The sequence below is a fragment of the Lissotriton vulgaris genome, chromosome 4_1, assembly GCF_964263255.1.
Source record: "Lissotriton vulgaris chromosome 4_1, aLisVul1.2, whole genome shotgun sequence".
Lineage (NCBI taxonomy): Eukaryota > Metazoa > Chordata > Amphibia > Caudata > Salamandridae > Lissotriton > Lissotriton vulgaris.
The window spans coordinates 1724385940-1724413215 of NC_141691.1; the positions used below are offsets into that span (position 1 = coordinate 1724385940).

The following is a 27276-nucleotide window of genomic DNA, read 5'->3' on the forward strand; positions in this document are numbered from 1 at the left end:
GACCTGTACCCGAACCGACCGCCGTGCCCCTGGAACCCGCTGCCACCAATGGCCGATATCAGCAACTTGAGCCAGTTTGTACAGTGTCCTCGGCGATGTGGGTCTACTGCAGTGCAGAGATTGCTCATGGTACAATGTGCACCACCCACAGGCACTAAGCCTGGGCCCGACACGACCCCCGGGCCTCCTCCACTCCCTGTCCCATATTCTCCTCACCTAGAAATCGACCCAGTGCTCAATCCACCGTGCTCTCTCCAAATCTGTGACTCTTCCAGTGGGATCCTCAGCTAGGCTGTATTTCACAAGCCTGGGTACAGCAATCGCCTCAGAGACCGCTGGGGAACCTCTCGATCCAAGTGATGCAACAAGGCCTTTGGTGCTGCTCAGGGGCCTCAGCCTCCACAGTGTCTGGGCAGCTCTACCTCCTCCGGCCTGTGATGCAGGGAGGCGTGGCCCATCATCGACAATCTCCTCAGTGCACCCCTGTGTATTGGTGACGCGTGTTATGCAATGCAGACTTCCCCACATCGGGGCGCAGGAGCGCCTCTACCCATCACAGCTCCAAGAGGTACCAGGCGGTCTTCCCACAAAGGTCAGCAATGTGTCTCCATGTGACCTGCCAGACTTCGCCACCAGGTAAGGGCGATCGCCGACACCTCAGTGTCAACAGCTGCAGACCACAGGCTCGGGCTCGATGTGGCCCATTTCCACCATCAGGCCACAGTAACTCCACAGCACCAGTGCCTCCCACTCTGGGTCTCAGACGCAGGCCCAGAGAGGCCTCCAAGCCCCTGGGACTGTCCGCGCTTCCATGCATCGGCCGCCATGGCGTCACAAGGATGGCGCAATGAAAAGTGCTGCATCGCTTTTTTTCCCCAGCTATGTGCCACTTCTTCATTAACCCGTTAAGTGCTGCGAACGTTCAGCGGACGTCACGTGCACTACCTCACTAGTGCTGCGCACGTCCGCTGAACGTTCTGATTCCGCCCGCGCAATGGAACGTCCGCACTGGGGCGGAATTTGCGGCGTGATTAACGGGTTAATGAGGCCCTGATTCTGCATTTCCTCTTCCCCTGAGAGTCTGGCTGGTCATCTTGGCTGCTGGGGGGTTTGTCTGGGGTTGTCGACCTGTGCTGAACTTGGTCCTGGCTGCTCCAATCTACATTCCGGTGTTTTTATTTTCGTGTATTTCCTTTGAGGTGTATTTGTAGGCTCTGTTTGCCTCTAGAAGCTGAAAAGTGGCGTTGGGTTGACTAACGTGAATTTTATTTTGCCGCTAATTGGCCAGCTGGCACTATTTTCACTCTAGTGTCAAGATTTTTAACGCTGTGACGCTACAGTTAGTAGCAATTTCCGCCACCGCTAACTGATCCTAACGCCATGTTAGGGACGTATTGTAAATATGTCGGTAACATGGCGATGGAATCCGGTGATAGTGAGCGATTAAAAAAATTGCCGCTAAGCAACCTCAAAACTGCTTAGCGGCAATTCTTGTAAATATACCCCAAAGATTTGTGCAGTCCCTCCTAGCACTGTGCTGTCACGTGTTGACTGCCGTGGTAGTCTTGGCGATGCCATCTTTCCGGCACAGCATGTTAAAGGAAAAGCAGGCCGTACTCTGGCACACAATTCTCGGTGTGCTCCACTCTGAATTATTCGAAAACCGTATTGGGGAATGGCGGTGACTCTGATGATTGAGTCCGTCCCGATTCTGCCCCACAACCGCTGGATGGCGGTGAAGAAGATGCAGGCTCTCGGGAGCTCAAAAAGGACCCGCCAACTTCCATGCAGGCTAATCTACACAGGCTGCATTTTAAAATACCTTACAGGGTCAAAACACCTGCTACCAAGATCTTTGTGTTCCCAGCTATTTTGAAGGGATTATAATGTATATGATATGGGCAGTATGTGATTCCTACACCATATAATACATGTGCTATGTAACATATCCTGTAAATCTTTTTTCATATTTGTAAGATTTATTGTATCTCTGTGTGATGTAAAGCACGGACACACCCTACACTGTGATGAGTGGAGCTATAAAAGAATTAAATAAAAAATAAATTAATTGATGCCATTTATATTGTTATTTGTGTAATTACTCATACACAGAGATGATTTGTTTCTTTATTACAGTTCATGTGAGTATCTCAAAAGGCCTCAAAGTCATGGTTTCTCTAAAGTGCTGTATGCCTGTGTTCCCTTTCAATGTATTGGCATCTAAATTTTAGGCAGCATGTGACTCCCGGGCTGGTGATAAATAAAAGAAAGGCTGATAATCACTTAATTCAGGCCTTTGTTTTGGGCCCGGCTGGAATGGGGGGAACCGAAAGCCGCGTGCAGGTTGCTGGTCTGCAGACAACTTTCAGGCGCTGCTGAACTGTGCTTCAGTGTCGGAAAATGCCCCGGTTACTTACCAGTAATCTTCATTACTCCGAGTATAGTCTTCCTCACCACATGACTTACATAGTGAGCTTCAGCTCCACACCAGAACCCTCCAAAGCAAAAAAGGTAGCCTCCCATGCCTCCCATCCCTTCCCAAGATGGCCGACCCATTACCACCTGACTTCTATAAGAGGCGGGCCGGCCCAACCCTTCAGCCTGAAACCACCAAGCAAAAAACATGAAGCCGATAGCCAGACAGGGAGGGAGGGATGGGAACTCATGTGGCGAGGAAGACTATACTCGGAGTAATGAAGATTACCGGTAAGTAACCGGGGCATTACCTCCTCGTTAGTCTTCCTCGCCACATGACTTACATAGTGAGCACATACCAAAGCCAAGCGGCTTCATGGAAACACACAAGAAACCAACAGACCAGAAGGGGAAGCCCACGAAAGAGGGCAAAACCCAACAGACCAGTGCGAGTGGAAGGACCACCCAGAAGAGAGGCAAAAACGAGCAGGACAACCAACCCCGGACCGAAGACACCGGGAAGGCCGAAAAACAAACCGGACCCCAGAGACACCAAGAGTCGCCAGGAAAACCGCCCCAACCGAAGGAAGGCATAGGAAGGCATGGGACAAAAAAAACGCAAGTGGAAAGAGACAACCAGTCCGCCCAAACCAGCAACACCACAAGGGCGACCACAACCCGCGAGAGCCGAACCAGAAAAACGGGGAAGCGGCACCAGAGCCATCCAACAGACAGGCAAGAGCCGGAAGAATGGAAAAGGGAGCCGAAAAGACACAGAAGGGGAACAAACCCCCATCACACAAAGGACCCCCCGGAAGGGACCGCGACTCCAAGGAGAGAACCCAGGAAGGCACCAGGGAAAACGAACCCAGGAAGGAGCCGGAAACGACACCCGGAGGAGAGCCAACCGGGCAAAGGTGAAAAAAAATGAAAACACACAGGCCCGCCCACGGCCAGAAGGGAGAAGAAGAGGCAGAAAGCAGCCAACCGGCCAGGGACAGAAACACCCCGCACAGGGACCAAGCAAACCGGCCCGGGAAGAAACCCAAGAAGGGAGCGAGACGTCGAAGAGAGCACCCAGGCGGCCAAACAGCCAGCCAGCCCACAACCAGGCCCAGCCCAGCGAGACAAAGAAGAACCGACAGGCATAGGAGCGCGGCAGCAACACGCCAAAGGCGTGAAGAAAGAGAGGGCAGGGCGAAGACTAGTCTGAGCCATGACAAGAAACCCAGGGAGCCAACAGGACCCGGGACCCCAAAACCAGGGGGAAAAAACGAGGACACACCCACACCAGAAGCGCAGGGCCCCGCCAGGAAATCCCATAGCACCGCCAGAAACAAAAACAGCCAACAGGCAAAGGGACCCCAGGAAGAGTAAAGCCGGGAGCCCGGATGAGAAGGACGAAGAGCCAAAACCGGAGACCCAAAGGAAGCAGACAGGACCAGATGGACCCAAGAGACTCCCGAACCAGGCCCCAAAGAGGCCCGACCCATAAGCCACCGAAGGATAGCCGATGAGAACAAGAGCACATAGGGCCAGAAAGGCCGGAGCCAAAAATGACCCAGACGAGGACAGCACCAATGCGCCAAAAGACAAAAAGGGGCGAACCCCGCACACACCCCGTTGCACAAGGCAGGGGACAAAACCACCACAGCGACCAACAATCCCCAGCAAGGCAGGGGGAAACCCCAGAGAAGCCAAGGAACGGCAAAAAAGCCAGACTGGAAAAAAAACGACGGGGAAACCACCGACCCAGCACAGACCGGGAACCCAAGCATGGCCAGAGGAAGGCACCACCGACACACGGGTAGGAGGAACCCAGCCCTCCCAGGAGACAGAGCGGGAAGAGTCGGGGGAAAAAAGGGAACCAAGGAAGGGCCAGAGGCATCGAGACCAACAGGTAGGGGTGGATCTCCCGCAAAAGACAGACAGGGGCGAAAACACCGCCAGTCAACAAGACCCAAACCACGACCAGAGGAAGGCTCCACCAAGGCAGACAACCCCAACCGGAAAACCCACGAACAGGACCCGGAGAGAAAGGGACCAGCAAAACCGTCAAAAGCAACCCCACAATAAAAAGGAGCAACGCACGCCCCACCAGAGGCAGGCGCCAAAACCCTGGTCCGACCAGGCAGGCACCACCCAAAGGAAGCAGAGCCACCAAAAAAAGGCCTATAGCCCCAAGGGCAACATAAGCCCGGAAAAGAAGGATCGCAACAAAAGACCCGACCCCCAGGAGAAGCACGGTGACAGCAGGAAGCCGACAGGAAAAAAAGGCGCAAGAGCTGCACGCCGAGACAGGGAGCAGGAAAAGAAGGGAGCGGCAAAGCAGCGAACCCTGACAAGACAAGGAGAGCCCTCCAGAAGCAGAAACAGTCAGCAAGAAAACACTGACGCAGCCCAGAGACGGACGGACAGACCCCAACAGCAGGAAGCCCACATCAAACAAGCTGTAGCCCACAGCCCCCGGAAAACCCCGGAGGACGGTCAACAAGGAACCAACCGGGACCGACCCCACACAAGAACAGTGGGGACAGGAGTCCACACGACAAAAGGACCACAGGCTCAAAGCCCGGAAGGCAACACAGCAAACCATGAAGCAGAGGCCCCACAACCCAACACCACAAGCGCCGAATAACAAGCAAGCCAAAAATGTACCATACATGGAAACTACTATAACAACGGCAGGAACCGAACCCCGGCCAGACAATGGCGGGCACCACCAAAGGCATAAGACTTACCACCGAGCCATAGCACCATGGCCCCAAGCCAAACCAAGGAACCCCGCGAAAAAGCAGAGAGAGCAACCCCATGGGAGACGCCAAACATGAAACGCAACATGAAACAGTGAGCCACACTAGCGTAGGGGCCATGCCAAACCACTCCGAACAGGTCAAAGAACAGTATAGGCGCCGCCGAAGCGAACACTGAGGACGGTGTGCACCTGTTACAACGCATTTTTTACAACGCACTACTGTTACAACGCATCCATTACAACGCGGATACTGTTACAACTCATGTTTTTACAACGCATTTTTTTACAACGCAGGTACCTTTACAACGCATACCATTACAACTAAGTATTGGTAAGTATATAGTTATTTTTTAAATGTTATATGTTTGGGGTAAAGGGGTATTTTTAGGGGTTAGGGTCAGTTTTGGGTTTTTGGGTAAAGGGGTATTTTTAGGGTTTAGGGTCAGTTTTCAGTTTTTGGGTAAAGGGGTATTTTTAGGGTTCAGGGTCAGTTTTCAGTTTTTTGGGTAGAGGGGTATTTTTAGGGTTCAGGGTCAGTTTTCAGTTTTTGGGTAAAGGGGTATTTTTAGGGTTCAGGGTCAGTTTTCAGTTTTTGGGTAAAGGGGTATTTTTAGGGTTCAGGGTCAGTTTTCAGTTTTTGGGTAAAGGGGTATTTTTAGGGTTCAGGGTCAGTTTTCAGTTTTTGGGTAAAGGGGTATTTTTAGGGTTCAGGGTCAGTTTTCAGTTTTTGGGTAAAGGGGTATTTTTAGGGTTCAGGGTCAGTTTTCAGTTTTTGGGTAAAGGGGTATTTTTAGGGTTCAGGGTCAGTTTTCAGTTTTTGGGTAAAGGGGTATTTTTAGGGTTCAGGGTCAGTTTTCAGTTTTTGGGTAAAGGGGTATTTTTAGGGTTCAGGGTCAGTTTTCAGTTTTTGGGTAAAGGGGTATTTTTAGGGTTCAGGGTCAGTTTTCAGTTTTTGGGTAAAGGGGTATTTTTAGGGTTCAGGGTCAGTTTTTAGTTTTTGGGTAAAGGGGTATTTTTAGGGTTCAGGGTCAGTTTTCAGTTTTTGGGGTACAGGGTAAAAATAAATTAAATTTATTTTTAAATTAAATTATTTAATAGTAAATAAATTAAATTAAATTACATTGCATTATTTTTGGGGTTGAGGGTCAGTTTTGAGTTTTTGGGGTACAGGGGTACAGGGTAAAAATAAAGTTATATTTTTTTTAATTTTCAATAATTAATTTAAATTATATTTCATAAAATTACTTTAATTTATTTTTGGGGTTTAGGGTCAGTTTTCAGTTTCTGGGGTACAGGGGTACATGGTAAAAATAAAGTAATATTAATTTAAATTTAAATGAATTAACGGAAATTAAATTATTTAAAATTACATTAAATTATATTTTTAAAATTAAGTTACTATTATATTATTAATATTAACATATACTTACCAATACTTACGTTGTAATGGTCTGCGTTGTAAAGGTACCTGCGTTGTAAAAAAATGCGTTGTAAATACATGCGTTGTTACAGTATCCGCGTTGTAAAAACCGCGTTGTAACGGTATGCGGAGTAAAAGTCCGCGTTGTAACATCATATATCCCTGAGGACACACAGAACGCACAACGAACACGCGTATCAACCACTGGCAAACTGGCAACCCCAGAGCCCCCAGGAGGCAGCCGAAGCGAACACGCCCCAAGAGCACCCGCAGAGCATGTGAACCACACACTAGGAAGAGGGCGTAACGGGAGGAAAGGTGCAGGAGGAGAATAAAAACCACTGTTTGAAAATGTCCCACCTTGGGAAACACTCACAGCAGTGGCAGGATACGCCATGTCGACCGCACCAGGCAAACCCAGAAGGAGACCCACCCAGGCACCAGCCCCGGCCATGCCCACCAACTGAAAACAGATGAGAAGAGGAGTACAAAGACCCCAAACGGCAGGAACAGACCCTGACAACCGAGGGCAGGACAGATCATAGAGACAGGGAACGTAGTAAATTTAATTTAAAATACGCGTAGTTGTAAAGAACACGTACACCCATGAGGGTATCTTTGCACTGAATAACCATAGCATATTGTCACCCAACGGTATACAAATTTGTCGACCTCGGAAGGATAAGTGGACCCGACGGGATTTGAACCTGTGACTATGAAGCCGAACACAAACGCCCAGAGTGGACACATTAGTCCACGACTTACAGAGCCAAAGCCCCATCCAAGAGTGAGGCACTGCCACAGAAAACGAGCGCAGGAACCGGGAATGAAAAACAGCCACACAGTGACTGCAAAAGGTGTAACACCATTCAAAAAACAAACACCGGGGACACGGGTACAGCAGAAGCGGGACTCGAACTCAGGCCAATCAGAGCAGGCGCCACCAAAGGCAAAACACCATCCAAAGAGCCACGGCCCCCGTGAGACCCCAGAGCGTCGTACATACCACCCCCATCCATGCACCAGCAGGGCCCACCACACACAGGCCAAGCCACCGAATCGGCGGCTAGAAGAGCGGGGCACCGCCACAGCAACGAGTGTAGTAAAACCGGGAAATGGAACAACAGCGCAAATCCCGAAAGAAACACGAGAGATCCACAATAAAAATAAATAAATAAATATGCGAATACAATCTTTTTTACATTAAAAAATACAAGCGAATGCAAAACCAGGGATCGAACCAGGGACCGTAAGAACAACAGACCAACACTCTCCCAACTGAGCTATCCTGACCGGCATGCCGCACCACAGAGCAAAGCCAGGGAACCGGACCCGCCCACAATCGGAGCCCCGGGGGAGGAGCAGAATGCCACAGCCGCCCAGGCCGGAAAACGCGGGAAGAAGGACCCCGACCTGACCGTACACAGCCGCGGAAGAGGGGACCGCCCAAGGACCGCACCCGCCCGGACGGCAAAGGTGAGTCCGACAGCGAAATATATACCACAGACAGCCGACCGGGAGCACACAGCTAAGCCGTGACACAAGCACAGACATCCATGCAGGGAGACCAGTCCTAATATATCCTGCCGGGTAGGTCTCCCAGACTCCATAGGGCACGAGCCGACCACAGAGACGAAAGGCGGCACAATGACCCCGCTGAGGGAAATGATACAGGCCGCACGGAGGCCGGGCCCGAGGAGCGCAGCAAAGCAGGAATCAGGCGGAGCGGCCACAAAGAGCATGGAACGGGCCGCCTCCCAAACCCCCCCCCAAATTGCAGGAAAAAAACGGAGAAATGCCGCCATACCCAAACCAAGCGGGGAATACAGTGCACAAAAAAGCGCCCTTGGAAGGAAGGGGACCCGGGAATAGAACCCATGACCAGGAGGACAAACACGGGGCCCTTGCAGATGCCGGCAGTAACAAACAGTTACAGGCAGCGCGAGGCGAGGGCCAGAAAGGCTCAGAAACAGCAGAGCCCCAGACCGTCCCCCCCCGCCCCCCTATTGACCCTTGGCCCGCTAAGGCAGAGCCTAACCGGCCTCAAAGAGACCGGGGGAAGGAAGGGGGGAAAGTCCAAAAAGCCCCAGAGTCCGCTAGAGCAGGACCACCGACCAAGGACCCATGCTCCCGCAACAGCAGGAACCACTTACCTGAAGACGCATCCGGAGAGTAATGACGCGCAGAACTAAAAAAACAGGCTGAAGGGTTGGGCCGGCCCACCTCTTATAGAGGTCAAGTGGTAATGGGTCGGCCATCTTGGGAAGGGATGGGAGGCATGGGAGGCTAACCTTTTTGCTTTGGAGGTTTCTGGTGTGCAGCTGAAGCTCACTATGTAAGTCATGTGGCGAGGAAGGCTAACGAGGAGGTAATGGCATCAGGACAAATTCTGAAAATTGTTTAATTGCAGGTGCACAGCCTTGTTTCTAATAAAATATTTCAGAAAATTAATCCAAAAACTAAAATGGTTTTAAAGGTGCTCCACGGGTGTCGTCCTCCGTCCACGACGTCATATTTGACAAAGTGAGATGTGCTCCTAATGAATCATTAGTTGCAGCCCCATAGGCACACAAATGTAGGTTCCTCTGACTAAAAAATGAGGATTCAACTCAGTTCAAATAAAGATATTCACTCTTTCTTTTATTCATTACGTTCATGAATTTCGTTTCTTTTCTTTTTTTCTATTTGAAATTTGTTGATCCATTCATTTTTTTAGTCAGAGGAACCTACATTTGTGTGCCTAGAAACTGCAGAAGAAAAGAAGGCGCCCTCTTGCGTGCTGGTATTCCTCTAATCGACAGTGGTGAAAAGGTCCCGGCAGGAGTGAACAGACGCTTACGAAGTGCTGCCTCTACCCATGGCGAATTAAAACCTTCTTGTGTTGGGAGACTCACTTGTGTTGTTTTACAGACCCCCGGGGGGAAGTACATGATTATTTTCCATCTCAGTTTTCTAATGTCCATGCCCTTACAAGAGTTATGCCAGAGACAGATTGTGTATCGATTGAACTGTAGACGCAGGTAACGCTCTTTGTTTTCATTGTTAAGTTAATTGTTTTCTGCATTAGTAATACGAAGCTGTCAGTGACTTTGGACTTGTTTCATCTCTTGACAGGTGGTGGAAGCAGACGGGGACAGTTATGCCTACTCCAAATATGGACGATTTTGTCATGAGATAAAATTCAACTACTCTCCATACGTCAATTACTTCACGCGGGTTTTCTGGAACAGATCCTATCTTGTGTATAAAGTCAACTCTGTGATATCATTTCAGTACTGAGCCATAAAGCCTCCCTCGCCTGAAAATGGCAGCGACATATCATCAGATGGTACGTTTTCCTTTAAAAAAAAAAATCCTTCAGTGTGTGGGTGACGCACACATTGGTCACTCTTCTGACTGATGCTGTTTGCTGAACTGAAGAAAAGTAAGTGGCAGCACACTGAACTGTGCAAGGTCGCCTAGAAGTTTTAAAGCCGGCAGATTTCTCCTCTTTGAGTTGACCGGAGTTTGTTAACCAATCTATGCTGTGTGTGACTGCACTGAAACAGACCTGTTGTAGTGGCCATGAAACCCTGCACAGCTCGCATTTGTGATGATAGTGCACCGAGAGATGCGCTCACGTACCAGGCTGACCTCTGCACGGATCGTGAACCTGAACAGCACAACTGAACCTCGAGCAGAGCCTGCAAATGTCAGTCAGTCCCCACTGAAAGAGGGGCTACCATCAGTGGTCATCCGCCTCCATCTTGAATCCTCAAACACATTCTGAATGTCTCTTGTGCTGTATGTACTATGTCCACTGAAAGCTACACATCCTACGGGCCAAAGCGCGTCCACTGAACCCAGTCAGAGTCCAGATGTGGTGACACTTCTCAATCTGCAAAACAGTGTTCACTAGCAGGACCAAAAGAGAAAGGACTGCAGCTCCCAGGTCTGCGGAAGGGTGGCTGGTCCTCCTGCGTGTGCTGTCATCCCAGGATGTTTGCAATTGTCCTTCTCACTGGATTCTGGCACATCTTCAAATGAAAACTACCTTTAAAGGCTGTGCTGAACTGTTGCATTATGAAATGTTGCCTTCGAAAATGTTTAGGTTCATGGAGATTTCTCAAACAAAACTGTTTCTCAAATGTCGTATAAGCCTGGCCAACTTCCATACTTGCCTTTGCACAAGTGGTTGGTGGACGGTGTTTAATCCTACTCCAAGATGGAGGTGGTTAATCCTACTCCAAGATGGAGGTGGTTAGTCCTACTCCAAGATTGAGGTGGTTTAATTCTTCTCCAAGATGGAGATGTGATTGTGTGTGTGATGGGATGGCTCGGGGTCAAAACCGATGAGAAGCGATGCTCGTTCTTATCACAATACTATATGAAGCAACGTCAAAAGGGCTTCTGAATTGTTAAGAATGACATTAACCTTTACACGACAGCAACACATAGCTTTAAAAATGCACCCAAGAGCCCTCTCTCATCTCACTAGCCCCTGAGAGCAGTGAAATGTCCGGACAGTTGCACAAACGCAGTGGCCAGGGTGCACATGTTGCATTGCATCCTTGATTTAGAAAAACAAGGAGTCAGGTCCTGGGACATGTAGTTGGTTGGACCATGGGTAACAGTTATGAAAACACAAATTACCAACTACACACTTCTCTAGATCCTCCTATTTTAGGAAAAAACCCAGTGGTACTTCTAGGTTAGTTGGGTATATTTCATTCGTACCCTTTTATTCTATTGTTTTGAATTTTTCATTGTTTCATGTGTGAAAAGGACACTGAACATTTTGACAATTTACACATAAATACAATACATTTCTACAACATATATACTATACAACATTTATACATACACAAATACTTCATATTATACAGCGTGTTTTACTACTCACACTCCCTTTAAGACAAAAGTCGCGTTTTGGACTAAAGGTTTAAATAAACAACAACCAAATGTAAACAGAATTTTTCAAATAGACCATAAATCAATTCTTTGGTCTATTGGGCAATTGATGTCTATTTCCTTTATGTGCCGACGCGTTTCCTTAATTTGGAGGATCTAGAGAAGTGTGCAGTTGGTAATTTGTGTTTTCATAAGCATTGCATCCTTGAAGCACATGCCAGGCTTGACTTCCTGCAATGTGGGGAAGGGTAAAGCGCACGACATGAATGTAAAAGGCGAACACGCCCTAACAATGTGCCTTAAACTTAGAAATGTACAGTAGCTCTATGGGCTACATTTGTTAATCTACAGTATGCATTTAGTGTTTCCTCTGTGTTCCATGTACTGCTGATTTGCTTGCATATTTGTTTTTTAATTGCCTTTTATTCCACGCCTTTGGCTGGAGAAAATAAGTGTCCCCTCCCCTAAAATCAGTGCACTGGGTCCCAACTCGACCTATCTAAATCTTTACCGTAGTACCCTCTCTGGAGCACGTTTGACACCCACCTATAAAATATAATATCTGCCTCATCATTTAATTGTCGAAAATCGAATTGCCATATTTCCTTTGTTTATTTCTGCCTACGTTTGAGTTTGTGGTTGAGAGCCTTGAGTGCCTGTGGTGTTTGGACGTGTGCCTCTTTAACAATTGCCCTGATGGCACAACTCTGTCAGGTGATAAAAAGTGTTCCAGGCTATGTGTTGTGGTAATAGAGTAATAGTCGTTGTGCATTGGTTGGTGGTGTGCCTAATGGCACTGTTGTATATATTTCATTATTTTTTAAAGATATGTAAATATGCTTTTTAACCCAGTAGAACAAGAGAAACAGCACATCTTTAGCAATTTATTGTGACGAGTCTATTTTTAAGTTCACTAGACATCATGTGTGGCTTGTCCTCTGAGATTCTGGAAGTGTCTTACTGATGTCAGGTGATCACTCCTGTGATAGTCATCCCTTGATAACACCCTTAGGTACCCCCTTTCACTAGGACCGTGTGGTTTTAAGCCTCACACTTCTTTGTGGAAGTGAACCTACACCGGCAACATTTCACCCCCTTTAGTGTGGCCCGGAGGGCCTATACTTTACTCTGGCACCTCTGTTCCTTCAAAAGGAAGGTCGCATCTTCAACCAGGGCGACCAGCAGGGTGCTGAATAAACAATTTCAATAGAACAACGTTCAGCTTTTCTCCATAGCAGGAGTTGGGGCAGTTGTTCTACAAAAAATAAATATTGAAGTTACCCATTAAGAGCAGACGTGGATGCTAGGTCGAGTACTATCCACAGCAGTATTTTTTAGCCGCAGTTTTCTTCAAAGCTGTGTTTTTTAGTAAATGCAAGAAGAATGACACATCTTACCAATGCCAAAAATATTGCTGTCATGTTAAGAATTCCCTGCGAGTGTTTTTATTAACCTCTTTTTCTTCTTTAATCATGGCTTGTTTCTTCCTGCTGATGCTCCTCATTAAATCAGTTGCTTACATTCTGCGTTTGCCGGTGTCATCATTGTTGTATCCTGTGCTCTGCAGTCAGGGCTGCCTGTCTCCTTTTGTCCTTGTCGCTCATTGATATCCTTCCTACTGCAATGTTCCGTGCTGTCCCAGCGCCCTCATTAAAAACAAAAAACTGCCATGACAGCCTTCTAGAAACGTGCTGCCGCGCGCCATCTTTTGTCCTGCTCTGCCACGCAGCTCAGGAAAGCACACATGCCTCCCAGCCATCGGCAACTGTGATACTGCTGGCAGGCACTAAACCACAAATCTCCCGTGCTCGGCTGCGGCTCCCACCTGCTCACCTTCCATTTCCCTTGAAGTAAGTTTCCTCTGAAAGGCACAAAAAAGCTGAAACTGCCATGTACTGCATAATTTCTAATTTGATGCTTCTGAGGCAAATGGGTAAAAGAAATAAAATAATGGATGCAGGTGTGTGTGTGTCTCTGTATATGTATGTGTGTGTGTACACACACATTACCCAGTGGTGCTCACTATAGTTAGGTGTGCATTTCCATAGGAAGAACGTTTTTTGGTTTGCTATTACCTTTGGCTCAGGTTGACGAATCTTTACAAAACTTTCCAAAACAAGTATTTGCAACCTCAGCTTCTTCCTGGAGAGTTTTGGGGTGGCCCATTAAGGAAGGGGGCGATAAAAGGGTGTTCCAAAACCACATTTTCTATAGACATGTTTAGGCAGCGCTATTGCAAAAAGTGCTAAACACAAATACACCAAATGTGTCAGGAAATTAGATCTTGGTCCAGAAAGCTTGTGTTTTGTGACTTGGTGTACATCCGTCAAGTAGGACCTCATCCCCTGAGCCCAAATGTAATTATGAAGGGAGGGGAGCATGCGGCCAGTTTGTCAGAGCTTCTACTGGGCCCCGGAGAGCCCATCCTCTGGGGACAAATAATGATAATAAAAAGGGGATGAAAGCTCCGTGTCCCCCTTTCCACAGTTGAATCTGTGCAGGGACCACCAACGCTCAGGCCAGGATACAATACTTTGTCTCAGGGAGCCCACCCAGGGACACTGTGGTACCCTGCCTGGCAGAGCGCGGGCATATACTCTTCTCGCACTCGCCCAGTTAGGAAACTATACTTTGCTCCCATCTGGTGGGAACAATAAACAAGCATTTACAATGCAACGGTTTCGCCTTTGGAAAAGTTTGAGCTATTGGCATTGTAAATGACAAAATTTGTATTTATGTGTTGGTTTTGAAAACAGATAAATAAATGGCATTGTCATTTACATTGCCAATAGCTCTAACTTTTCCAAAGGCGAAACCGTTGCATTGTAAATGCTTGTTTTAAGACAGCTTTGGGTGAGAGGTTTAAAGGTCTGCTTGTCCGTGGCAAGACAGCAGGCCATGAAGACATGCACACTGTAAACAGTGCACAAGCAGCCCTCTGCCTACCACTCCTCCCTGCTGCCACTCAGTTCAGGACAGGATGATGGAAAATAAAATGGTGAAGAATTACCAATTTATTTTAATCTCTGGGGTTTGCGGGGCATTTAAGTGGGGCAAAGCTCCTCTGTGCAAACGGAGCAGCAGCCCCTGCGTATATTTTCGAATGTCAATAGAGTTTGGATCGGGATCCTTCGCAGCCTCCGATATCTAAAGACTTAAAAGAACATTGCTATGTTCATCAATACACGACTTGAATAAAACCAATTAAAATACTAATGTGAAGCCTCATTAAAACAAGTAAATAAAGTTATTTGAATGCGCCAGTAACGACTACAATAGAGCGGTTTCCTAAAATTACCTCACAGCAAGAAATCCAGAGAAACAAATTAAAGTCGCACACTGAAGCAGAAAAACGGAGACATAAGCAAGATAAGAGGCAAAGGGAGAAGATTTAACCAGCAAAACGCGGCGCGGCAGAAAGGAACCCTTCGAGCCTGGTGTTTACGGATGCAGCACACCACGCCGCCCTGAACGTTACTCCTTCATGAATTTCTCAAATCTCTTCGCGCGCCTCTTGCCCTGTCAGCACCCGCGCGCCAAAGGTGGGCAAGGGTCACCCGCGTTAGGAGTGACCCCTGCCCTGCAAGTAGTAGACGAGACACTGGGGACAATGCTAGCACACAAGAACGCAAGTGAGCAGGGATTATGGTGTTTCTTGTAAAGCGCAATATTTCTTCTTTTTTTTTAAAGTGTCGAGCAGGCCGCCTGGAGCAAATCAAAGCTCACTAAAAACGGCTATGAAACAGCACCAAAAATATGTTTGGTGAGAAAAAGCGCAATGCAGGGTAAACAGAGGTCCGTATAGGCTCATCGTTGAAGGCAAGTTATAAGCAATAATAGTAGGGGTGACCGCAAAACCCATCACGCTCGCCGCCGGAAGAAGAATAGCAGTCGCAAGATGAGGCGGCGGCCCCGGACAACGTTCACTTAAAAGGAAAAAATAAGGCATGTGCCTCGAAACACTGGCGGCAGGTCTTGAAATACAAGTATGAAATGGCTCAAACAGTCGAAACCGGCACACAATTAAAATACAGAGCTAAAGACAAGGCCGTGGTTATCACTTCACTTAACAACTTTTTTATTTGCGGCCTAAATCAGTAATTTGGAAGGAAGGCTGTTCAATTATCCACTTACCTTAATTCAGCCCTTTAATTGCTTGTGACAAGGCCCACGCTCATCGCTATGCCTTCTCCACCTCAGCTATGTTCTGCCGACTAAAGCTGTCCTCCATCACGTGATCTGCGGGATCGCCGTCACAACAACCAGACAAGTAAAGCCAAACGCTGCGCCGCCTGCACAGAGACACACAACACGAGCGGGTGGGAGAGACAAGTGAGGCCACAGTATCCGCACTAGTCACGCTTTCAAAATAAAGACAAGCTCAAAGAAACGCTGTGTGAGTTGCCAGACAAGTAAAGCCAAACACAGCATCGCCTGCACAGAGACACACAACACGTGCGGGGGAGAGACAAGTGAGGCCGCAGTATCAGCACTGGTCACACTTTCAAAATAAAGACAAACTCAAAGAAACACCTTGTGAGTTGCTGTACATACTTCAGCGAGATTTTGTAGTAACTGATGAGCAGATTGAAAAATGGGGGAGCGGTGTGGAACACGTCAATACGCCCCCACTTCAGAAGTGAACATTCGTCTGCCACGCTGAAAAGTAAAAAACGAGGGTGCCGAGTAAGTTTGATTGGATGAAAAAAATCCGAAATTTAACAGGAGAGGCACCAGCACAATAAAACATGCACTGAAGGACCGACGACACAGAGTGCATCGCGGGGCGCAGTGTAATGAACACAAGAAATAATTATGAGAGGCATACGTTTACCGTCATGGCAGCTGAGAATAAACAAGCTTACAAACAAGCCTGCGATGACGCTCCTCGCCCTAGCCAATCACCACACGGCAACAGTGGTGACGCTGCGCCGCACGGGCCAATCCCGTCGCGGCGTTTGGTGAGGGGGCTCGGCTCTCCCGTCCAATCGGAGAGCAGCGGGCTCGTTTTCGGGACACGGAAGAAGGCAGGACAGCAGCAAGCACGGCCCGGCCGGACCAGATTCGGGGGCGTTCCCGGCTTTTGGCTGACGTATCATGACGTAGCCAAAAGCCAAAGATTCTCGGGAACGCCCCCGAGTCTCCTCCGGCCATGACTGACGCCTCTCTGTTCCAATGGCTAGCCTCCATTTATGGAGCTAGCCAATGAAACAGAGGGAGGGACTAAGAGTACACACTAAGAAACATAAGATTTCTCTGGAGGCGGAGCCTAAAGGCTCCGTTCCCCAGCGAAACCTAAAAAATGCTGCTCTTGCCAGGATGGTCGGAAAGGAAAGGTGCCAGGTCCCGCCACCAATCAGTATGATGCTGGCTGGGAAGCTGATGGGGGCCGTGGGTCCCTTGGCCTACCCATGCAGCCCCCAACATGGTAGTTTGTAGGTTTCCTGGGTGGGCATTGGGGCACACACTACAGACCCTGGGGATAACGTCCCCAGGGACATAAAGGACCATGGAGGGGGCCACACACCCCACTCCCCTTATAAAATATAAAAGCACACCCTACTCCCCTTATTAAATATAAAAGACCCCAGGGATGGGGCCCTTGTTGGCTTGGGGATGGGACCCATGTGCCCCTCTCCCCTTATTTAAAAAGAAAAAGGTCTTGGGGATGGGGTCCCTGGGGCTACACGTTGCACGGAGAGGAGGCTGCGCACCATCCTCTCCTTCTTTTTTAAATAAAGGGGGGGGGGAATGGGTTCCGGAAAGGCTCTGTGCGGTGGCTGCATACCCACATCCCATCATAAAAATAATATATTGGTTTCCCGGGTGCGCACTAAGACACCTACAGTAAATATATATTTTTTTAAAAGTGTGAAATAAATGAGTGACAGGAGCCGCTCCTTTATTGTTCACTGCTTCTTTGAAGGAGTCCCCTATACCATGCAAGGGCTTTCTTTTTTTGAGCATGGTGGTGGCACAAGAATATGAAGGATTGTCTAAACAAGCAAAAACCTCTGAAACCATAGAGAAGACAATACTTATGCCACAGTAGTCCTTTTTTATTGACTCTTGGCTTCAATTATTTTGAACTCTTTTTTTTTCAATGTTTAAAGTTAAGGTTCCTCTCAGATAATCCATTAAATCATACACCTCTGTGTTTTTCACACATATATATAAAAAGACGTTTTTTTCCCCAAAACAAAAACAGTATTCACATCACATACATGTTTTGTCACCAACAACAAATAATTTTTTCACACATAAAGACAACAACAAACATAATTCTGGTGATGCTTATTATATTAAAGGGATAAGCTTCCCATCATACTTTCTAGTTCTACTGATTTGCTTTTTGTATTGGTACCTTATTTATTTTCGTCCTCAATATAGTCTATTCCGTAGGTCCTAAAGAGGTCAGAGACTTATTTTCACACTCTAGTCTCAAGCTTTTTAATTCCAGCTCAAGATGCCAATTGCTGGGCGTGATTTTTTTCTCAGTTGCTCTGGGCCTCTTAATGCTAGAAGCCAATGCGTTTCGACCTTCATTTGGGGGTACCAGGGTAGTATATTTATGAGAAGGTCTTCATCAGGGCGGGACTTTGTTCAGGTAGGACTTGTGTTACCGAGTTTAATACATTAAAATTGTATTAAATATTTATATAATAATGAATATTAGAAAACATCTTGTGTGAATTATTGAAGTAGTGTGGCTCACTGGTTAGAGGCGGCAGACCCGAGAGCAGAGGACGGCCCGGGACCAGGGTTCGATTCCCGACGCGGCAGGTTTCTGGACCAGGGTCAGCGGACTCGATAATTCTCTCGCCTCGGTGCCCACTCTGATCAGTGATCACACTCGGCAACTCTGGGCACTAGCTTGCCTCATCTTCACTAACGGCCCCATCAGACCGCTGGGGATGCCTGGTCTCACCCTGGAGATACCCATTAAGGGACCATCTCTCAGGGAAGCTAGGAAGGGTTTCGCAGCGGTCGAAGCGCGGGGACACGCCGGTGCGCGTAATAACCCAGCGCTATATAAATGCCCCTATTACTATTACTTTTATTACTATACCTTTGATTAAAAGTATTCATGATTTTTGGAGAAAGATGATAGATCTGATTGATATATATATATAATACCTACTGGCAGTCCCCAGTAGGTAGTTATAGTTAGGACCTATTTTCCATAGGAAATCCTCAACATTCTATTCCCAATAACTTTGGCGCCAGTTGACAAATCTTCACGAAATTTTCAAAACTCGTGGTGCGCTCTGGTCCGCTCCTATCCTGAAAGTCTCGGGGTGATTCGTCAAGCAGGGGTCGACTAAAAAGGGGGGGTCCCAAAACGTGTTTTCCCCATGCAATTTTCCATAGGAACCTTTAGTCGCAGCTACAGCCCGAACTGATGAACGGAATTACACCAAACTTGGCAAAAGGGTTGCCCTTTGTTCAGAGTGGTGCCTTTTGGTTAAATGGTGTAAATCCGTTCAGTAGCTCCTGAGAAAATCAAAAGTAAAATCACATATATATCTATGGGAGCGGAGGATCCACGCACCCTAAGCGCACCCTGCCGAGCACGAGCTGTATGCTAATTGGCTGTAAACACTCCAAATCAGGAAGTGTTGGCAGCCATCCTGTGCCGAACTGAGGCACAAGACACCTTAGAAAAAAACACGAAAAACGCAAAAAGGGGGCAGGGTAGAAACACCCTGACCCCCTAGGCCTGCTCATGGGGTCATGGGGTCCCACAAGGACCCCCAGGGCCCAAAAAACATTTTCTTTTCAAACAAATCCTCAAAATCCACGCAGGGTGCATGGATTCTGCAGATAAAAAAAAATATGTAATTATTCCCCGGGGGGCCAAGTCCCGGGGCAATGTTTTTATGTGAATGGGGGGCCCGCCACCCCCGGGGCTGTAACAAATTTATGTGCGGGGGGGCTCACAGCCCCCCCAGCCCCGGGGACCACCACCCCGGGGCTTCAATGTAAGTGGGTGGGAGGCTCAAAGGCCCCCAAGTCCCGGGGACCACCACCCCGGGGCTTCATTAGAATATATGCGGGGGGCTCACGGCCCCCCATGGACCGGCACCCCGGGGCTTTTTTTTTTAAAGAAACCTGTGTGGGGGGGGGTTGAGCCCCCCACACACGCCCTGGGGACCGCCACCTCCCAGGGTGTCTAAATATTTAAATTAGGGGGTCCGTTATGGACCTCCAAGCCCTGGGAACCACCACCCCCGGGGCTTTGCAATTGTTGGGAGGGGGGCCTTGTGTCCCCCCTCCTGGAGCCTGTGATTGCCCTGGGGACCACCGAGGGGCGGTTCCTGAATGTCCTGTCTACTGTCCACCCCCAGGACACTGTAGTTTACTATGGCAGGGTGGGAGCCTCGCGACTCCCGCCCTGCCATAGCAAACTTGGTTTGCGTTTTGAAATGGAGAGCAGGGAAACCTGCTCTCTCTTTCAAAATGCAAACCAAATTGCTTTTCCTCACGAGAAGCTGCATCTTAGCAGTGACCATGGGGGGATTGGGGACCCCCCTTCACGGTCCCCAACGAGAGGCCAGGCCCCGGGATTGGGTCCCCGGGGCCATAAGTGGCCCGGGAGGGGGACCACGTGGCCCCCTCCCCTAAATAAATGTAAAACATATTTTTTTTTAAAGGCCGGCCCTGGGGGGACGGGGTCCCCGGGGCCGTAAGCGTCCTGAGGAGGGGTTCAATGCAGCCCCCCTCCTATAGATTTAAAAAATAAAATAAAGGCCAGGCCCCGGGGGATGGGGTCCCCGGAGCCGATTAAGGCCTTGGGAGGGGGCCACGCGGCCCCTTACAAATTATTTAAAAATAAAAAAGGGGTCAGGCCCTGGGGGATGAGGTCCCCAGGGCCAGAAAAATCGGAAAATAAGGGGGGTCCACACAGACCCCCTTCTTCAAAAAAATATTTGAAAAAAAACCCGGCATCGTGCGGAGGCCCGCCCTCTTGCTGCAGCACTACGCAAACGCACCCCCTGGCGCGTTTGCAGATGGGGAACAAATTCACCTTGAATACTGGGGGTCCCTGGGGGCCAACTAGCCCACCAGGAACCTCCAGTATGCGCCAGGGGGCTGCGTTGCAGAGAGGTGTTTTGAGGCCACGCCCCTTTTTACATCTCTCTGCAACGCAGCTCTCTGGCGGTAGCTGGAGGTAGCTGGTGGGCTAGTTGCACCGCAGGGACCCTCAGGATTCAAGGGAAGTTAATTCCCCAACTTAAAACGCGCCACGGGTTGCGTTTGCACAGTGGTGCAGGGAGGTGGCGGGGCCTGAGGTGATATGTGTGCAAACACGCCTTGTGGCGCGTTTTAAGTTGAGGAATTAATTCCTCTTCAATCCTGAGGGTCCCTGGGGGCCAACTAGCCCACCATGTACCTCCAGTAAATGCCACGCAGCTGCAGTGCAGAGTGTTGTAAAAAGGGGTGTGGCCACTGAACACCTCTCTGTAACGCAGCTCTCTGGCGCATACTGGAGGAATGTGGTGGGCTAGTTGGCCCCCAGGGACCCTCAGAATTGAATAGGAATTAATTCCTCAACTTTAAAAGCGCCACAGGGCGTGTTTGCTGACATGTCACCTCAGGCCCCGCCCCCTTCCTTCACCATTGTGCAAACGCGCCCTGTGATGCTGCGTTGCAGAGAGTTGGTCAGAGGCCACGCCCCTTTTTACACCTCTCCACAACGCAGCTCTGTGGCGCTCATTGGAGGTACCTAGTAGGCTACTTTGACCCTAGGGACCCTCCCGATTCAAGAGGACTTAATCCCCCAACTTAAAACGGACACAGGGCGCGTTTACACAGGGGTGAAGGGAGGGGACAGGACCTGAGGTGACATGTGCAAACACGCCCTGTGGCATGTTTTAAGTTGGGGAAATAATTCCCCTTCAATCCAGAGGGCCCCAGGGGGCCAGCTGCCCCACAAGGTGCTTCCAGTAAGCGCCACTGCGCTGCGTTGTAGAGAGGTGGTAAAGGCTGTCCCCCTTTTTACACCTCTCTGCAACGCAGCTCTGTGGCGCTAACTGGAGATACCTGGTGGGATAATTGTACCCAAGGGACACTCCGGTTTCAAGGAGACTTTATCCACCAAATTAAAATGGCCACTGGGCTTGTTGGCACATGTCTGCTTAGCCCCCCCTCCCTTCACCAGTGTGCAAACGCGGCCTTTGGTGCGTTTTAAGAAGTAGTTTTAAGCCCCCTGCCCTATTATATACTAGGGGCTTACAGAGGAGGTCATGCTTATAATAGGGGTACCCCAACGCACAGTGTTCCCTAGTGTATGTACGTGTTTTAACTGCATTCGAAGTGTCTTTTAACATTGCACTGGCTCTAGGACTGGTTAGTCAGAGTCAGTTACCACAAGTACCCATCTGAAAAAGTTGAGGGTACAGGATGATTTTGCAACAAGACCTCTTCAGGGCTCGAAAATTCCACTCGACCGCTCGCATAGTCGAGCTAAATTTAACAAGGTCGAGCTGTTTTTAGGTCCTACTTGCCCTTTCTGGCGAGTAGGAAAACAAAACAACTTTTGTCCTCTGTGAAAATGGAGCAAATGTAAGCATTTTTATTGCTCACAAAGTTAATGAGCAATAAAGATGCCTTTAAATGTTGTTATCTTGTCACATTTGCTCCGCTTTCAGAGACGGAGGTCAAGTAGGTTGCAGTTAGGTCAAGGACTTTTTTTAAGGTACTAGTCCTGCAGGACTAGTACAATTTTGGGGGATTTTTCGAGCCCTGCTCTTTCTGCTCCTCTGTTTGTTCTTTCTGCATGTCTTCCTTCTTCATGCACTTTTCTTCGTCTATGAGGACTTCTGTTGCTTCTGTCTGCATTTCTTTTTCTTATTTCTGTGTGTTTTTTCTTCTTTCTTTACATGTCCTACCTCTGTAGGCATAGTTAGAAACTAGCATTTAAATAACCCTTGAAATAAACTGAAAAAAACATAGGTTTCAGGCACGTTATAGTTACAAATTGGCATTTAAAAAAACCTTTGAAAATCACTGAAAAAATCCATAGGTTTTAGGCACGTTATAGATAGGAATTAGCATTCAAAAAACCTTAGAAATTCACTGAAAAAACCATAGGTTTCAGGGGCGTTTGTAAGCTGGACATTTCACTCGTACAAAACCATTGAAATTCCCCTGTTATAGTTAGTTCAGCTAACTATAACTCGTGCACCCACTATGCACTGCTGTCGATATCACATATTACATCACTCATGACATGGTCAGTGACATCACTCATGACATCACTGATGGCATCATCCTTGTGAAAAATGGAGATACCAATACCTGTTACAACACACCTATTCAGTAATTCCAAGATCCTCACACATTCACTCAATCACCAATAGTTCTGTACAGTCACTCATACATGTGCTCACTCATCATATGTACTCATACATCTATACATCCTGTTACACACTGACACTCATCCATAGAGTTACTTACACACATAGTCACACATGCAAACAAAGTATCAAACATCCATTTAGTTATATATACAGTTATACACACACACCACCACACTTACTTCTACAGAAACTTACACATACTTACTCTCTTGAACAATCATTTATAGAAACACATACTTATTTATCCAGGAACTCTTCCAATCTCTTACTCTCACATACACCAATACTCACATATACTAGTTTAAAACATATGTAGTCACTCATAAAGACACTATTGAGACAGTCATTCACTCACTAACACACCCATATACACACTCATCCTCCCATACAGTCCTGCATACATGCTGTCTTTCACACATACAAACAGTGAGTCACTCATTCATGCATCTATGCACTAAGTAGTACCCCCAACGAACCATACAGGCACTCATACTGATACTTAAAAAACCAAGTAATAACTCATATAGACACTCATGTAGCTACTCATCATCCCATGCAGCCAGTTATAAACAAAATGAGAGACTGATACAGATATTTACATATTTAAACATTACTCACTAACCCATGTATTCACGAAGATACAATTAATCAGTCAGTTATACAACCAAATTTACAAAAAAAATCATCCATTTAGACACTTATATACCCATTTATTCTTCCATCGACCTTGAGATGTACATATATAAAACATATTTAATTTTCAGAAAAACACACATTCACTGGATGATGTCATCAGTGATGTCATTTGAGATGTCATCAGTGATGTCACTGACCATGTCATGAGTGATGTAATATGTGATGTCACCAGCAGTGCATTGCGGGCGCGCAAGTTTTAGTTAGCTGAACTAACTATAACGGGGGAATTCCAATGATTTTGCACGAGTGAAATGTCCAACTAACTATAACGCCCCTGAAACCTATAGTTTTTTTTCTGTGAATATATATTATTATTATTGTTGTTTTATTTGATCAAAAATATGATCATTCACATCGTAAAAAAACACAACCCATCAAAATAAAAACAGTCAATGTACATTAAAAGAGTATTATCAAAATATCTATACACACTCACCCCTTGATAAAGTATGAAGGTCTATATTTTGGGATTGTGACTCTTTGACAAAGTTAATAAGTCTGCCTGAGTGGGGTGTTTGTATGCATGGTCTGGACAACCTCCCACCATGCATGGCCTTTGGTTGGCTCCCAGCATGTTTTGCTCTTGGCATAAAAAGGCTGTCTACAATCAGCTAAGGTGTGTTCTGAGCATAGTGTAAGCATGCTAGACCTTATCCATCTTCATTAAGCAAGAGCCAAAGTGAAGATCCGTCCGTTGATGCCACAGTTCTAGGTACATGAAAAAATGCGCTTTTAATTTGCTGCTGAATCCATAATTACGGAGTGGCAATTATATATGTGTGTAGTGGCATATTTGCTTATTGAACTCTGTTATAATGTGCCATGTTACTAATGTAATATACACTCCATTTTGGTACCCGAAAGCAAAGGTATGTCCCCACCAATTTTTTTCTTTTGGTGCTAGTTGTATCTAATTCCATGTTCTTGAATCATATGGAATATTGTTTTTTTTTTTTAAGTCAACCTTTATTGACCACATGTAGCAAAACACAGCCGGGTGCCTACATCCCATCGGGCTGGCACAGCATTATTCAATCTGCAATGCAAAGGATGATTGGAGGATGTTAACACAGCGATCCGCCTACAACCCAGTGAGCCAGCCGCGTCAAGGAAGCAATCATATCAAGCAGTGGTCAATTCACGTCTCCAAAAGGAAGAACAGAACCTCCCCAGCCCCCTTCCCCCTACAACACTACGAGTCACCACAACTATTCCCTAATCACTTACATCCGTTACCAGTCAGATCTCAACCGTTCACTCTCAACGAAGGTCACAATTCAAGGTGTAGTGCCTCTTCCCCCCCCTACTCTTCCAAGATTGCATGTGGTTCCACCTCAAAGGGCTCCCCCGCCCTTGCAGGATCCCCCTCCACCCTCCTCTCAGTGTGCCCGAAAAGGACCCTAGATAACTTTAGGCCGTGAAGAAGACGGCAGAAGCTCAGCATATATATTCAGCTGTTCCTGGCAGTATGTAAGATCAGTAATCAAATCTTTAAATTTAGGGGCGCGGCCATGCCCCCAACGACAAGCTATGCGCCGCTTTGCCATCAGAAGGAGTAGGGAAGCGAACAGTTGTATCTTGGCTGGAAGTTGTTCCGTATAGCCTAAAAGCATGATAGGGGGATCATCTGGCACCTGTAGATCAAGCATGTCAGACAACGCCAGCAGCACCTCCCTCCAATATTCCCTAACAGTCGGGCAGCCCCAGGCTTAATGCCCAAAATCAGCAACCTCAGCCCGCACCTATCACAACGGGCAGTATCACGTAAATGAAGCTGGTGTAACCGGGCAGGCGTATAATATAGTCGAAGGTATCTGTAATGTATCAGACATAATCGACTGCTAGGGAAGATGACCCCTGTTTGGCGAGAGCAATAGGCCCACTGTTCCTCCATGATCGAGATACCCAACTCCTCTTCCCAATTCTCTTTAGCCGGAGCATGGCCCTTTACCCATTCCCTCTGAGTTGAGCGGTACAACCACGATACCACATGCTCTGGGGGAGTTTGTTGCAGAAGATTGTGTAGAGGGATCATGAGAGCAGATTCCAATGGGAAGTCCTGTGTCAGAGAGCGCACGTCTTGCCTAAGCCTAACGTAATAAAAACGCTCCAAAGGGGGAGGGGTATAGGACCCAAAAAACTCCTCACTAGTTTTAAACTGTTCGTTGTGATTAAACTGACCCAAAGTGAGACAGGACTTGTTCCGCAGCATGCGTTTGCAACCTCCCTCCGCAGTGACTGGAATATCTTGCCTCCCCTGCAAAGGCGCCAGCGGCGAATAGAGAAGAGGGCATTTAACTCTACATGCAAGGTCGCGCCAGGCGCTGGTCGTGCATTGAACAGTGGTAACTGCCAAGTGCCTAGGTACTGTAGGCGTGCTAAGATATGCTGTACAGGGTGTGGGTGTCATGTATCTGTCTTCAATGGCCAAATGGGGCATGTACGGGGGAGGGTGGAGCCAATATGCCGCAAAGTGGGCCTGAGCGCAGACGAAATACAATCCACATCCGGGACCTCGAATCGTCCAACTTCAAAGGGCCTAGTCAGGATTTCCCAAGCCAGTCTGGGTTGTTTCCCTCCCCATGCTAGTTTGATTAGTTGCGTCTTGAGGCAGTTAAAAAAGTATCGACTAGGAGTGGGGGGGAAATTAATAAATAAATAAAGGAGTTTGGGTAGGAGTATCATCTTGATCAATGACACCCTAGCCGCCATGGAAAGAGGCATCGAAATCCACCCCGCTATCTTAACTGTGATGATGTCCAATGTGCGGCCGTAATTGGAGCGCATCAGCTCCTCCCGACACCTAGAGATCTTAATACCGAGATAAGTGACTGTGTCCCCGCACCATTTCAATGGAAAGTCAGGGAGAAATTTCTCCTTGGAGTCCGTGAGAGGAAAAATTTGAGATTTCTCCCAATTTACATTTACTCCTGATAACTGGCCAAATAGAATGAGTAATCAAGGAATGGGGTTAAGGCTGATCGCGGGATCTCGCAAGTACAGTGTTAAATCATCGGCGTACAAAGAAACTAAAAGTTGCCTCTCAGGGTAAATCAGTGCGTATTCCGGATAGTGATGGCGGATTTTCGCCGCCAAAGGCTCGATAGCTATGTCGAAGAGCAGCGGCGACAAGGGGCATCCTTGTCGGTTGCCCCACGTGATAGAAAAAGGCGCCGACTGAACATCGTTCACCACCACCCTGGCTCGCACCCCCGAGTAAAGCAAGTTGATCCATTCCAGAAATGGGAGTCGGGAACCCCATGCGGTGAAGGACAAATGCGAGATAGTCCCACTCCAGGGAGTCGAACGCCTTAGTGGCGTCGAAAAATATCGCAGCAGCATTGACGTCCGGGTCTGTCGCGGAGAAGTGCAAAGAGCGTCCGCAAATTGTGGGACGTGCCACGAGAGGGCACCAATCCAGACTGGTCCGGAAAGCACCAGTGCCGTCATAAGGGGACTAACACGATTGGCAATGAGCTTGGCCAGGATTTTCGCATCAACGTTTATTAATGAGAGATGTCTATACGAGTCGCAGGATGTAGGCGATTTACCTGGCTTAGGTATGGAAATAATGCGGGCCTCACGCATAGGGGGGGTGAGTATGCCACTCTCCCGAGCCTCTTCAAACACATGTCTCAGCACCGGGATGAGGAGGTGATGAAAGGTTTTATAGAATTCAGCCGGGAGGCCATCCGGGCCCGGGGCCTTCCCAGACTGAAGCTGCATTATGGCCATAA

At 47.8% G+C, this 27276-nt stretch overlaps 1 protein-coding gene across 3 annotated transcripts in view; it reads left to right on the forward strand.

Moving 5' to 3' along the window:
* The window catches only part of DPY19L4 (dpy-19 like 4), a 617659-nt gene extending 604658 nt beyond the window's left edge, over positions 1-13001 (forward strand). Inside the window, exons 19-21 of one of the 3 annotated variants that reach the window (XR_015309917.1) lie at positions 9705-10826; positions 10880-11196; positions 11653-13001. Coding sequence is in view for 1 of the 3 variants with exons in the window: in XM_086966015.1 (XP_086822141.1) it covers positions 9705-9869 (165 nt within the window). In the remaining 2 variants the exon portion in view is untranslated. Of the gene's footprint in view, positions 1-9704 lie in introns of all 3 variants that reach the window. The other 2 variants (XR_015309916.1, XM_086966015.1) reach the window with 2 other exon arrangements.
* The last annotated feature ends 14275 nt before the right edge of the window (positions 13002-27276 follow it).